The sequence below is a fragment of the Lolium rigidum genome, chromosome 5 (genome assembly GCF_022539505.1).
Source record: "Lolium rigidum isolate FL_2022 chromosome 5, APGP_CSIRO_Lrig_0.1, whole genome shotgun sequence".
NCBI lineage: Eukaryota > Viridiplantae > Streptophyta > Magnoliopsida > Poales > Poaceae > Lolium > Lolium rigidum.
In genome coordinates, this window is record NC_061512.1 from 132,933,376 (window position 1) to 132,949,119 (window position 15,744).

Consider the following 15,744-nt stretch of genomic DNA (forward strand, 5'->3'; position numbering starts at 1 on the left):
TCCTCCCCGGCAACGGCGCCAGAAAAGTGCTTGATGTCTACGGGAGCTTCTATTCTTGTAGACAGTGTTGGGCCTCCAAGAGCAGAGGTTTGTAGAACAGCAGCAAGTTTCCTTTAAGTGGATCACCCAAGGTTTATCGAACTCAGGGAGGAAGAGGTCAAAGATATCCCTCTCATGCAACCCCGCAACCACAAAGCAAGAAGTCTCTTGTGTCCCCAACACACCTAATAGGTGCACTAGTTCGGCGAAGAGATAGTGAAATACAGGTGGTATGAATGAATATGAGCAAGTAGTAACGGCGTGTAGTTGATGGTGGTAATATGGTAGCAAGTAGTAACGCAAGAAAACAAGTAAACAAGCAACGATAGCGATATTTAGGAATAAGGCCTAGGGATTAGACTTTCACTAGTGGACACTCTCAACATTAATCACATAACAGAATAGATAAATGCATATTCTACACTCTTGTTGGATGATGAACACATTGCGTAGGATTACACGAACCCTCAATGCCGGAGTTAACAAGCTCCACAATTCAATGTTCATATTTAAATAACCTTAGAGTGCATGAAAGATCAACACGACTAAACCAAGTACTAACACAAGCATGCACACTCGTCACCTTCACACTATGTAGGAGGAATAGATCACATCAATACTATCATAGCAATAGTTAACTTCACAATCTACAAGAGATCATGATCATAGCATACGCCAAGTACTAACACGGATGCACACACTGTCACCATTACACCGTGCGGGAGGAATAAAACTACTTTAATAACATCACTAGAGTAGCACATAGATAAATTGTGATACAAAACACATTGCAATCATAAAGAGATATAAATAAGCACTTCACTACGCCATTCATAACAGTGAGTAAGTATTCTGTGAAATATAGCCTAAGAGACCCACACGGTGCACACACTGTCACCTTTACACACGTGGGACAAGGAGTCTCCGGATCACATAAGTAAAACTCACTTGACTAGCACAATGACATCTAGATTACAAGCATCATCATATGAATCTCAATCATGTAAGGCAGCTCATGAGATTATTGTATTGAAGTACATAGGAGAGAGATTAACCACATAGCTACCGGTACAGCCCCGAGCCTCGATGGAGAACTACTCCCTCCTCATGGGAGACAGCAGCGGTGATGAAGATGGCGGTGGAGATGGCAGCGGTGTCGATGGAGAAGCCTTCCGGGGGCACTTCCCCGCTCCGGCAGGGTGCCGGAACAGAGACTCATGTCCCCCAGATCTTGGCTTCGCGATGGCGGCGGCTCTGGAAGGTTTCTGTGGGTTTCGTCCTTCGTCATAGGGTTTTCGCGACGGAGGCTTTAAATAGGCGGAAGGGCAGCCTCGGAGGGGGCTCGGGGCCACCACACCATAGGGCGGCGCGGCCCCCCTCCGGCCGTGCCGGGTGTGGTGTGGGGCCCCCGTGGCTTCCCTCCGGCGGCTCTCGGGTGTTCTGGATGGTTCCGGGAAAAATAGGAACCCGGGCGTTGATTTCGTCCGATTCCGAGAATATTTCGTTACTAGGATTTCTGAAACCAAAAACAGCAGAAAACAGGAACTGGCACTTCGGCATCTTGTTAATAGGTTAGTTCCAGAAAATGCACGAATATGACATAAAGTGTGCATAAAACATGTAGATAACATCAATAATGTGGCATGGAACATAAGAAATTATCGATACGTCGGAGACGTATCACTCACCGATGGCATTTATCCCGAGTGGGCAACTCTTGTGAAGTACATCAAGGAGAAAAATGGGGTGCCCTTAACCAGAAAAGAGGCTCATTTCACCAAGGCACAAGAGGCAGCCCGCAAGGATATTGAGAGAGCTTTCGGTGTTTTGCAAGCAAGATTTGCCATAGTTCAGGGTCCAGCTCGTTTTTGGGACAAAAAAACCCTGACGAACATCATGAAATGTTGTGTGATTCTACACAACATGATACTCGATGATGAGAGAGGGTTAAATCTGCCTTGTTTCTATGACAACGTTGGTACCCGTGTGCAACCGGAAAGAAACCCTTGTCGCATACAAGCTTTTCTTGAAGCACATCGTGCGATTGAGGATGCAAAGACTCATGGTCAGCTCCGGGATGATCTAGTAGAGCACCATTGGCAGTTGGATGGGCGGTGCCAAGGCCCATGATCTATCTTTGTTTTATTTTTCTATGTCCTATTTGATTTGAACAATTATTGTTATTTGCAAAAAAAACATTGTCGTAATAACTTGAATGATTATTATGTGCTTGAAAGTACTATTTCGTGTTGTAATAATAACTAGAATAATTATTATTTTCTTCAAGCCGTTATTGAGACGTTATTGAGATGATGATAATTGTGATATATCAAATGAATGTTTTTAAGGGTTTAAGGATTCTAGTCTCTGCCCTCAATCCTCAGTTTTAAGGGTTTGAGGGTTCTAGTCTTTGCTCCTGTTTTTTACCCCTTGAAAGTGCCAAAAAAAATCCATTCTTAACCCTTAAACTGCTTTGAAGATTTGAGTGTTTAGGGGCTCTATTAGTGATGCTCTAAACCAGAGGCGTGCCATGTTCACGCTGCTGCATTTTAGCGTTGATGTGTGCTATCTATTGAGTATTGACCATGATCTGGTCGTGTGGTATGGTGCACGATAAGAGGACCGTCCGAAATCATATCAGACACTTTGTTAGGGACTGGCCGGTTAGGTATAAAAGGAAGCAAGTCAGAAAAGTCTCAGTTAAGGCATCACAAAACACCTCTCGCGCTGGTCCCTCCTACACTTGCTGAGTGTGTTCATCGTCCCATACGGTGATCGCGTAGAGTATCCACCAAATTTGCTTGCGTAATTCTATCCTATAACAGGCATTTGGCATTACAGATTACTTTGGCAACTTCAACATGAGTTAAAGAGTGGCAACCTCACTAGCCAAAGACCGTTTTCTTATATGTGAATAATGTCAAGGGCAGACACTATAACTGTACTGTTTTTTTTTTCCTGCACACAAATAGTTAAAGACGACCTTAACTACATCATGCATACACTAATTGAAGTTGAAAAATATTGGAGCACATGTGTTCAGGTTCTGTTATTTGCTTGTTCGTCCTTCAATGTTCGTCACAATATCTTCCGTATATTTGATAGTTTTTGTGTATGTGGATGGACTCTTTTAAGGCAGTTTTGGTCAGTGCTACAATTTATCGCCTTTGCTTGTAAGTTTTTGAGTTTGAGCAATTTTCATCAGGCCAATGTCAAATTCTGAACTATTTAGTTAACGAATAAAATACAGTGATTCCTCAGATTCCAAATTTAGTGATGCATTTAGAGAAATTTGATTGTGTGTTGACAAAAACTTGGCAGTCAAATTTCATTGAATTGAAGTAATAACAAAGGTAGTATAAACTGAGAAACCTCAAATGGAGCGGTTGAGAAATTATTAGAGTTAAATACATTGGGCACCCACAGCCTAGAGGCAGGTTAGTCTCCTTTGCGTCAGGAGACCCGCAGCAACCACCCTAGTCTCTCACTTGTGGTAGGTCCGCCAATTACACCATCTTCATTTGCGTTCCCTAAATCATCCCCAAACAGCGATGGATTGAGCGTTCGGAACATATTTTTTTCCGTGACGCGTTTGGGGATGTCGCTGCTCAGCCACGTCCCCCAAACGAGGTCCTTTTTTTATACAGTGTTCGAAAACACAACCATTTTATTAAACATAGCATACAGATAAATATGTTTGCTAAAATTGTTTTCAAATTAAAATGCAACAAACAATAAAAGAACTAAACAAATATAATAAGTGGGGCTAAATCAAGGTGCCGCTGCATTTGCTGATAATCCTTTGACCTTCCACATATGCTCAACGAGATCATTTTGAAGTTGCTCGTGAACATTGTTGTCACGGATCTCTACGTGCATGGCGAGGAAATCACCGGGCACCTCATGATCAACCTCCGCAAGAAGGTCCTGACACTCACAGGGGCCAACATGTCTCCTAACCTGATTCTTGCGGTCATCCTTGATGATTATGTTGTGCATGATCACACAAGCCTGCATCACCTCCCACATTTGGTCGTGATACCAGCTTAGAGCAGGCTACCGAACAATAGCAAATTGAGCTTGAAGCACACCAAATGTCCGCTCGACTTCCTTCATGCAAGCCTCCTGACGCGAAGCGAAGTGGTAATTCTTCTGACTAGATGGAGTCGGGATTGTTTTGACAAAAGTCGCCCATTTTGGATATATAACATCGGCTAGATAATATCCTTTGGTATATTGGTGGTCATTGATCTCATAGTTGCATCGTGGAGCATGACCTTCCACTGAGGCCGCTGCAACACGTTTATGTCATTGTGTGATCCCGCCATGTCAAAGAAAGAATGCCAAATCCATATGTCATAATCTGCCACAGCTTCAAGCACCACACTGCAATATCCATGACGCCCTTTGTATATATCTTGCCAAGCAAACGGGCAGTTTCTTCCATGACCAATGCATACAATCTATGCTTTCAAGCATCCCAGGGAATCATCTTGCTACATTTTATGCCATGATCCTTGCAGTCTCTTCTTCAGTTGGCCCTCTCAAGTAGTATTTGCCAAACTTTCCCACCATAGCTCGGCAAAACTTGTACATGCGCTCAATGGAAGTAGACTCACTCATGCGAAGGTAGTCTTCCTGGTGCTCCGTATGCAAGCATCCTCATGGCGGCGGTGCACTTCTGTATCGACGAGAACCCGGCAATACCAATAGTGTCGTGCTTCAGCTTGAAGTAGGGGTCGAACTCTCCAACGCCATGGAGGATATTCATGAAAAAAACCCTTGTTCATTCTATACCAGCGTCGAAAATTGTTGGTATGTGTTGCCTCATCTGCGAAGTAATCGTTGTGCAGCATGGTATGCTCCTCCATCCTCTGTCGGGGCTTCGACTTCTTTCTTCCCGCCTTTGAACCTCCGTGGCGCGGCCTCTTCCTCTTTTCCACCTCAGCGTTAAGCATGTTCTTGAAGGACGCAATGATCGAAAAATGCTCTCAAATGTCGTCGTCGAAGGCTTGCTCTTCCTCCAACATTCGAACGATCATCTCTTCGTCGCTATCCATGTTTGAAGCAAAACAAATGGTTAAAATTCATCCGCGACAGAGTAGGCAACGAGCAGCAACCTATCACGCCTACCAGACAAGGCACCGAACACCTTCTATGCGCGGAGGAGAGGCGGATTTGCCGGCGCGTTCTAGGACGCGTTGGTGAAGCAGCAGCGGCGGCGAAAAGGACAGCGATAGAGCAGGCCTTCACGATGGTGCCCAACTCAGGAGAGATTGGTCGTCGAGACGGCCGGCAAATCAAGCGGCGGAGGGGTGGGAGGCGCGGGAGGGGAAGCGCGACGAGAAATAAAAGACGAGAACCAACCGTTCTAGATGTGGTCGCCGACATGTGGGCGCCCGCCTTGCTTCTTGCTCTGTCCGGCATGCCCGGGGCTTCCCCTGTGGAGTGGGGACGGGCTCGGGACACCGGACACCGTATTGGAGCGTGCGACTAGGACCAAAACTATGTCCGGTGTGCCCCAAAAATCTTTGAGGGACGCGACTAGAGATGCTCTTAATCCACCCCTAACCAGAATGGGTCATCTATCCAAAACCTTTCATAAATCCCATCCCGAGAACGCCAAAAAGAAGCTACGATGTGGCAACAACTTGTGTAATTCAGACCAATCTTATGCTTTTTGCACCGTAAAACCAGGAAGTTCATGTGCCACGACACCCCATTTGCAAGTTCTTAGGTCACTGCACCCTAATTTACAAGTTTATGGGGGTATTCGTACGTCCATGACAAGTTTCTGGGTGCCCTACGTATTTAACTCAAATTAATTCGCCAGAAGTGCCATTTTCTTTAGCATACGAGCTGCCACCGGATGGCAATATCTTGCCTTGGGGTCGAGGGTACTCGAAATATAACCGTGTCTCCCAATTTTTAGTTTCTACTACGTACGTACGTGCACATGATTGATTCACCAAATCAATGCACGTTCTACCATTTTTGTTTAGCATGGTTAATTACGCCAGAGATTATGAACTTAACTTAAGGGGGCGTGATTAACTAGCCGAAGTAATGCAAGGCTGCAGGCGCACGCCCGCCCCACAAATTTTTCCGTCAGGCCGGCAGATCGGCGAGCTTGACTTTGGATCCTCCGCAGCACATCTGCATCGATACTAGGGTGGCAATCGGCGTCCCGCAAAAGCTGTTTCAAGGCAAAACATAGAGTGCTGCTGTGATAGAATTACTGAAGGAGTAAGAAGAACCACTGTCCCGCATCCCGCCCGCTTTGCCACCCTAATCGATACCCACTATGCTGCAGCACATAAATATGTCCATTTGAAGGAAGCAGCCAGAAACCAAGTACCTACTGTACATAGGCACCTGTGAACCAACTAAAGCAATCACAAAGGATAGTGAGATATGCCGCCGAGCTCGCTCACCATGGACCTCGCGACAGGCGCCATGGGCGCCCTGCTGCCCAAGCTGCTGGAGCTCCTTAAGGAGGAGAACAAGCTGCAAGCAGGGCTGAGGAAAGACGTTGAGTTTCTCGAGAGAGAGATGAGGAGCATGGACGCGGCCCTCCGCAAGGTGGCGAGGGTGCAGCGTGACCAGCTCGATGATCAGGTCAAGATCTGGGCTGACGACGTCAAGGAGTTATCATATGAGATGGAGGATGTCGTTGATAGATTCCTCGCCAATAGCTCGGCGCCTGCCCCCGACCCAGACAGTTTCAGGGGGTTCATGAGGAAGGTGGTAAGTTTGTTCAAAAAGCGCAAGACTGACCACCACATTGCTGATGTAATCAAAAAGATCAAGGAGCAGGTCCATGAGGTGGCCTCCCGGCGTGACAGGTATAAGATAGATGGTGTTGGTTGTAATCCGGCTAGCAAAACTAACGTTGATCCTCGCGTGCTAGCTCTGTTCAAAGATAAGAGAGAAATCATCGGTATCGATGAACCAACCGACGAGCTCATAGATAAGCTGATAGGTAACAATGATGATGGCGTGTCCAATACCAAGCTGCCACTGAAGATACTCTCTATCTTTGGATTTGGTGGACTTGGCAAGACAACTCTTGCAAAAGCAGTCTACGACAAGCTACAAGGACTTACTGATTTTACTCACAGGGCTTTTGTCCCAGTGGGCCAAGATCCCGACGTGAAAAAAGTATTAATGGATATTCTCCTCCAACTTGATGAGCGCTCTTGTTCGAATGTAAGAATGTTGGATGAGTGGCAGCTCATCGAAAAACTTCGAGGATTGCTTAATGGCATGAGGTACGTATATGTGTGCACTATATTTCCCTAATATTAATCAAGTTTAGGAAATTTAGCTCCATATTTTAGTTGGCATATAGATAGTGGAACCTATAGAAGAACGAGGCAGACACATGTGATTCACGTTCTTGGATGTTTAAATCATGATTTGGACTACATCACATATTCTGGCATGCTTTAGAAATTAATGAATATTTAAATAGACCAGCCCCTGTTCTTTGCTACTCCATACATGCGAAAATACATTTTGTCAAAAGTTAAAATTTTCAAAGTTCAACCAAGTTTATAGAAAAAATATCAACAGCTACAATACCATATTAAAATCAATAGATCCATAGTGAAATATGTTCTCGTATTGCGCGTCTTCTACATTGTAATTTTTGCTACTTTTAATAAAGTTAAACATATCTTATACACCTTATTTCGGAAGGGAGGGACTAATAATTTAATCCTAGCTGTCGACTCGCCATCCAAATGTTTTTTCATCTATTTGGAATACGTTCAATTTGATAGTTAAAACTCAAACAAGATATCTTAGATAAGACAACTAAAGCGGAATGTAAAGTTAATAAAAATCAAATAGAGTACTACTTGCTTTTGTTAGTTGTTTACTTTTATAATATCACTTTCCTAGTGCTTGGATGTCATGCTACCTTGTCAATAGGTACATTATCGTTGTTGACGACTTATGGTCTATAAATTCATGGGAAATAATCAAATCTGCTTGGGTTGATAATCATTGTGGAAGTGTAATCATCACAACTACTCGTATTCTAGAAGTTGCTGAAGAGACTGGCCATGTTTACAAGCACAAGCCACTTTCTAGTGAGAATTCCAGAGAACTATTCAATACAAGATTAGCTGTTGGTAAAGGCAAAAGCTCTTATGATAAGTCTGTTGATATATCTGAAAAGATTTTACGGAAATGTGGTGGCGTACCACTAGCTATCATTACAATTGCTAGTTTGTTGGCTGGTAAACCGACGGGGCATTGGCCCAAGGTGTACAACTCTATTGGTTTTGGATATAGAAATAACATACATGTCGACAACACAAGGAAGATATTGCTATTTAGCTACCATGATCTACCATGCCATCTCAGGGCTTGTCTCTTGCATTTGAGCCTATTTCCGGAAGATTCTGAGATTGAGAAAGATGCTTTGATATGGAAGTGGGTAGCGGAAGGTTATGTACATGAGGAATATGAGATGGGGTTGTATGAGTCTGGTGAAAGTTGCTTTAATGAGCTTATAAATAGAAGTATGATCCAGCCTATACAGTTGCCACATCAAGACACCGTATATGCTTGTCGTGTACATGATTTAGTGCTTGACATGATTATTTCGTTGTCAAAGGAAGAAAAATTTGTGACAGTATTTCATGGTAATGAGCAATGTACCTTTTCTCATAACAAGGTTCGTAAGTTAGCAATCATCCAAAAAAGAGTATCGAGCAAGCAGCAACAGAAAATCCCCTATTTGGCTAACATACACATGCGACAAGTGAGGTCATTTCTTGCCACAACGTGTCATCTTGGTACGTTGCCTTCTCTCTCAAGCTTTCAAGCCTTGCGTGTCCTAGCCTTAGAAGGGTGTATCTTTACAGAGGACCATCCTTATGATCTCGTGAACATCGGGAGATTGCTTCATCTTCGATACTTGGGGATCTTGGACACGCCTATTACTGATCTTCCGCCAGAGATAGGAGATCTAAAGTTCTTGCAGACACTGAACCTGCTCCAAACACACATTCCTGAGTTGCCAGAGAGTGTTAGCCAGCTAGTGCAGTTGAAGTGTCTGCGCTATGACGGTATGGTGTCGGATTGGATCGGGAACCTAATATCCTTGGAAGAGCTATCATTTGTCATTGTCTCCCCGAGTTCTGTGAAAGAGCTAGGCAAGCTGACGGAGATGAGAGAGTTCCGTGCTGATTTCGAAGAATTCAATGATGAGTCGTTCAAAGTTCTGATGGAGTCAGTAGGGAAGATGCAGAAACTCCAGACCATCGAAATTAACCCTCATTCGTGGAATGTTGGATTGTTACTTCAGTGGGAGGGTTGTGAAGGCTACGTGCCTCCCCTGGGGCTCCATCGTCTAACCCTGTGCGGTGTTGTGTTTCCAAGGCTGCCGGCGTGGATTGATGCCTCATGTCTCCCGCACCTCACCGAACTGAGATTGAGGCTGAAGGTCGTGGAGGCGCAGGGCGTGGAGATCCTTGGGAGGTTCTCAGAGCTTGTTACTCTCCATCTGTCGACTGGTCATCACGACGGCGTCGAACTTTCCGATCTCGTCGTTGACGCTGGTGCCTCCTTCCCTAGGCTGAGATGCCTCTACACGAATGTGAAGCTCATGTTCCTGCGTCTTGAATATGTTTTCTATTGGCTTGAGACTCTCCAAGCTGTGCACCATACATATGCTAGCATCGAGGGCCTGCCCAGTCTCCAGGAGGTCACAGTCTACGTGAAGTGTGCCAGCGATTCGGCCTTCTACAAGGAGGCAGAGACAGCGTTCGTGGACGCACTCAACGATCATCCCAACAAGCCCGCATCTTATGTACGTACGCTTTTCTTTGTTTCTTCTTTTAAGAGTTCCTTTCTCTTCTCACAATACTAGCTAACTGATCCATCCATTATTTTTTCTTTTGCAGTTAAAAACCTTCTGATAATCTGATTCTGATCAGGCAAAAGGTCAGAGAAGGACATCAGAGTAGAGTTTGCACATGATACCTTCACTGAAGGCTGTGCGCCTGATAGTTTCGAAGGTTCGATGAGGAAGGTTATAACGGGTAAGTATGTTCAAGCACTGCAAGACTATCACTGATGCCATCAAAGACATCAAGGATCAGGCGCATGAGGTGACCCAAACGATTTGGTCACATGTTTTTTCTCCTGGTGGGTCAAAAAACTAATGTACATATCTTAGGAATCTTCTCAATTATTTTTAGATGCCAACTTATGGGGAATGGGCATACATACCCTTGTGGTTCAAATGTAGCACATCGGGGTTAACGCTTTTACACCAAACAAATATGAAACTGTAACAGTGATGATATGTATATGTGGATCTGCAGTCAGGCGGCTGGCTCAATCAAATTTAGGCTACGGTGTCAGAATACTAGATTGTAATCTACACACATTTCATATTTGAGAGAACAGGTTTGTTTGCGACCTTCTGTTTAAACTGTACCTTCATTCGGATCAACTCACAACGGTTTCATGAATCCGCACTTCAGAATCTTTTGCCTCAATGTTCCTTCTCAATTCCTGAAAGATTCAGGTATGTAATGGTATTCGTGAAACATCAGTACATATATTCTAGATAACGGAATAAAGGTCATCAGAATTCACACATGACACTTTCAAGGAAGGAAGATGAAAACAAAAGACTTACCATCATCAGGAATTCAGGATGGCACTAGGTGAGAAGATGGTTGACAATGGTGAAGGGGCGCACGGAGGGTTGGGTCCTGTCCTTCCTGTCGTGTATTTGTCATGACACTGCTAGCCACACAGAGAGACCAATCCTTTAGCGAGTGCACCGCAACAGGGTGGCGATATACCAGGAACTAAATGGAGTAGCTGCTCACAGAAGGGAGGCTCCTCAGTCCTCACCGAAACAGACCAAGGCACTGACCATCGTCGAGGAAAAGCGTGCAGTCACTGAGTATAGCTTGAATGTGCTGAGGTTCCACGGCTCCGTGCCAGGGGGCTATGTCCAATTACCAATGTTCAGGATATCGTTAACTGGTAACTGGTCGGTCGGGCTGGGATAATTGATTAATCGGTTACTCGGCCAATTAACTGAATTTATCGGTAGGCCATTAATCGGCAGAATACATAGGAAACTGCTAACATATTGCCAACGTATACCTAGTTTTTTAGGTACAGTCCCATACTCCAATGCTCAAAGCATTGTAATATACCAAAATATGCTACTATATGCATGTAAAAAAGCACAGGCAAGAGGTAAAAACACAGGTAATATACCAAAATATACCACTATAGCCAGAAAATGAAATCTAGTTAACCGCCTAGACCCAATTAGTCGATCTGACAGCCGATAAATCGGCTTGTCAGACCGATTAATCGCCTGGACCAATTAACCAGTCAACTGAAATATCGACTAATATTTGGAACAGTGGCAATTACATCGTGGACGACAAGCAGTACAGACCCACCGGACTCCATGAGGAAATACCTGCATAGCCATGGCCCACTGGTCGCCGAACACAGCCAGAACATGAGTAAGCATGGCATGGGGTGATGTTGGGTAAAGCTGCCTGCTGTCTCTCTCGAGGAGCCCATGGTGGCATCTTGCCTTCATATTTCCTTGTTACATGTCCTCCAAATTTATGCTGCCAGACTCAGAGATGAGCACCAGGGTCGTCCACCCTAAGACATCTACATCTGGTGAAAATACAGTATGTCCTACTCTCTCGTCCCACAATAAAATGTTTTGGCAAGCTAAAACAGCTTGCCAAAACTTTTTATAATTTGGGATGGAGGGAGTATACTGGAAAAGAGTCCGAAGAGAATTCTCAATGCACTTTTCGCACATGTCTCTTTTAGCATACCACTAGTAAAAAAAATCAATAAAAAGAAAGTACATAGTGTAGTATGTAGACCACCAGACAGAGCTCAGGAGTGTATTCCTACTTAATTAGGTGGAACAAATCCAGACATTCGGGAGATTTAAATTGCACTTTTTTGTATGCTTCTAAATAAATGCCGTACATGTGCCCCCAGGTTCAAAATCCACATAATTTCATATTAATTGATTTTACACATGGTATTAGTTATCGTGGAAACCAATCCACAAATTAAGGGCCTCTCTGATTCGTGGAATTCCACGTTCGTGAAGAATAAGAAAAACATAGAATTGCAATGTTATGCCTAGTCAAAATTATACATGATTAAATGTGTACCACATTTTGTTTTACTGCATCACAGGAAACAAAGGTTTCTTTCCAAAGAGTTGTGGATCAATGTAAACTTTCTTTTCAATGTAATGCAAAGAATCCTTGAGAATAATGTCTATGGGATTTAATCCAAGAAATCAAACAACCAAGATGGAGAAATAAGTCTAGTGGATTCCAGTTCTACAAAGTTCTACAAACAACTTATGAAAACCCTTTGAATCAAAGAGGCCCTATGTGATCGTCTATTCATGATAAGTGTCAGATTCTATCTGTTTGTAGACTACAAAATCTTAGATGTGCAATATCGTATAGAATATATTCATATTTCAAATGAGATGGAAATGCTGAAAAGCTCGTGTACATGCTCAAGTTTATACTTACTTGCAAAATATCAAGTGGAATAATTCTTACAGTGGGATTTATAATGAGGAAACATATCATACAGCTTACCACAAAATGAATAGATGAGCGCCAAGACACTCATCTAATTTCTATATGTCATGAATGCAAGGCGAGCAATTGATATTTTTCCAGTAATATCGTGCTATATCAACATTCAGGAACTCAAGAAAGCTAAGGAACCATTCCCAGTACACCTGGTAAGAATTGGTTCTCAAATGTCTACAACACACGAGGTAATAAATCTATACAAGAGCGAGGAGGGTTCACACCTGAAAGAAATCCAACTGAGAAGAGAAGGGAGCGAAGGAACACTTCATAGCATCATACTCCAGATAGGATAATGACCGACGAATATTACACATGGCCGCACTGATAAGTTTACAGTCAAAATATATGAATCCAGTTTTCGAAGTCCGAAATTTGCTGTAAACAAATCAAGGAAAAAACGCTCCACAATATCATAATCCAGGCACCAGACAAAGTCATGACCGGTGAATGTTACGAATGGCTGCATTTACACTTTTACAATCAAAATCCATGATCTTCATCCAATTCTCGAAATCTCCAATTTCCTATGAACATAATCGTGAAGGGATGTTTTAGCAATAACAAGTGACACATAGCTAATTATAAGAAAGATTGAGAAAGGAATTGTGTTGTTTGTTCAGCACTGCAACCTTCAATTTATTTGGTATCTAATTATCATCTCGAGTACATTGTTGTGCACAATTTTTTAACTGATAGTGACCACAAAATATGCACCACACATTCATTCACCAATCAGTTTAATGGTAGGATTCTAATTTACTGCAGCCAAAGGTTATATAAAAACAATATATTGAAAGATAGTAACTGCACTTTAATCGTAAGTTTAAGTGTGGTAGTGTTTTAGTATATACAGTACACCATTCACCTTCTGTTTTGTATTAAAGAAAAAAAAGCAGTGTCCACCGAAGAGCTCACTAGTAGTCTACGACATAGCATGTCTCATAATGCCATGCCAATGTCTATAATTACAGCGTTAAACTGACCTGTTGTTGGAACGAATATCATGGGCTATGTTAACCAAAAGAATAATGCATACAATTACTACAACATGCGAACTAGGCAAATACATTTTCTGCATAATAATAATATTGTAACAATCTACGGATTAGACAAAAACATAGAGGGCAGCAGCAGAGTATACAGTATACACACCTTTAAGACTGAGTTGACCGCGTTGGTGGCAGCGAGCCACTGGTCGGTCTGCTTCCTGTACCGCGTGATGGTTCCCAGCAGGGCGCGGGCCTCTAGCTCGATGCGCTTCTCGTTGACGAAGAGCTCCTGCACGCCACCGTCAACGGCTTCTACGAGGTGGCCGGCGACCCGCGACGCGCTCCTCAGGGCATTCTTCTTCGCCCTCTCTGTATGAGTGTTGTGTGCAAAGTGCTTAGCAAGAGAAGACTGGGTCACCAACCAACCACCTCGTGGACGCGGACGGGAGAGGTTTGGAATTTTTGAAGAGATCTTTGATTGACTGTTACCGGTTTGCTGGCGCTGGCGGATGGACTGGTTGTGGTGTTGCTGCATTATCTGGAGGAGCGCGGATTCCAGCTGCCCACCCGCCGGCGGATCCGCCGCTGCCTTGGCTCCTTCCATCTTCTTTTCTCAATCTGAGGTATCGTCTCCCTGCGCCGCCTCTTTGCCAGTTTCTTGTTTGCTATAGGCTACAGCCCATGTAAGTAGTAACGAGATATCCTTCTTCAATGAAAGGGGAGATGCCCTTATTGTCAGATATCCTATGGGGAAATATAAGTACATGGTTGTAGTTGAAGTATTTTTTTAACATGAAAATTAAACAGTAAGAAATAACCAAAACTTTGATATTGTTAGCACATAAAGCGTGTTCGACGACCGGTTCACTGATGTGCGCCTAACAGGAGGTACGCTAATAAATGGACATGATTATAAAACATCTGATTCAAACATCTCGTTACACAGTTTAAATCTGCGTGGTAAGTAATTTTAATTGCAGTAAAAGCATGGACAGCTTTGACTACTGGAAACCCCTAGAAAGAAATCCAGTGATCTCAGCTCTTGTAATACAGACGAGTTGGGGATTCGGCATGTGGAGAGGACGACTAGGGTAGAAGCCGAGGTGGCCAAGCTCGGCCTGCCTCCGGCTCTGCTGAGCGACCAGGGGGAGAGGCGAGGTGAATTGGGGGAAGGCTGGTGGTTAGATGGGCGATTTAGGGTTCATAGGGGCGTTTGAGGTTGATACGGGAGGAAACGGGAGGGGAGCTCGGTGGAGACCGGTGGGAAGGTAACTGTCGGTAGATACATGGCAGGGAGGAGGAGGGCGGGAGAGACGCCGTACCTGCGCCGCCGTCGACGCCTGGTCCCGGGAGCAGCAGGGAGGAGCGCTCGTTGTCTCGACCAAGGGGTACGAAGGTGTGCGGGGGCTGGGCTCAGTATCCGCTGCGTTTCCGGCTCATCCAAACGATGGAATTGCAGGGCCCAAATGCCCAACTCCAAGTTCACTATTTTAAGCCCGAACGCATTCATCCAAAAGGGGTGAAAAGTTAGACCAAACAAACAAATTATGAAATCTTTCACCTTTGTATTTTTCGTGTTTTGAGATCTAAAATTAACAAGTGACGCCATTTTTCTTAATTATGTTATCTATATCAATATATATATGCACTGGAGACACCTGACCCAGCCGGTATCAGACACAAAGCTGAACCTTGTCTTGTTTATCGAGGAATTTAAGATCCATGAACAACCCAAAACCGGCCACGCCGAAGCAGAACCTTCGTTTCTTTTTTTGTTGCTTTATCTGGTCTAACTAAAATACAGCAGCAAACATAAACGTTTTTGTGTTTTAGTACAACACACATAAATGTTCTTGTGTTTTCCTGTCTCTGGTGTATCGGAATTTAACAATTACAATATCATTCAAGAATACACTTCAGGATGACTCCTCCTAAAGAGTGAATACAAAACAATGATATAATGCACTACCAACTGAGTTTCCCGCTGTTATTTTTTCAGACAGTACAGGACTTGACTTGTTGGTCCTCGACATCTTTCATCTTAATACAGAAAAACAATGTGATAACAAAATTTAGCA

At 43.7% G+C, this 15,744-nt stretch overlaps 2 protein-coding genes across 2 annotated transcripts; one reads left to right on the top strand and one right to left on the bottom strand.

Moving 5' to 3' along the window:
* Nucleotides 1-6,474: 6,474 nt before the first annotated feature.
* LOC124656432 (disease resistance protein PIK6-NP-like) lies at nucleotides 6,475-11,081 on the top strand. Its single transcript, XM_047195180.1, has 7 exons — nucleotides 6,475-7,310; nucleotides 7,975-9,866; nucleotides 9,990-10,094; nucleotides 10,380-10,430; nucleotides 10,580-10,585; nucleotides 10,673-10,727; nucleotides 10,856-11,081. The coding sequence occupies exons 1-7, from the start codon at nucleotides 6,475-6,477 to the stop codon at nucleotides 11,079-11,081; spliced, it is 3,171 nt and encodes a 1,056-aa protein (XP_047051136.1).
* Nucleotides 11,082-12,795: 1,714 nt separating this feature from the next.
* LOC124654716 (biogenesis of lysosome-related organelles complex 1 subunit 1-like) lies at nucleotides 12,796-14,278 on the bottom strand (the record flags this gene model as incomplete). Its single annotated transcript, XM_047193713.1, is given in 3 exon segments — nucleotides 12,796-13,201; nucleotides 13,830-14,035; nucleotides 14,156-14,278. Coding segments are annotated over 3 exon segments (411 nt in total). The 3' UTR covers nucleotides 12,796-13,111.
* Nucleotides 14,279-15,744: the final 1,466 nt, after the last annotated feature.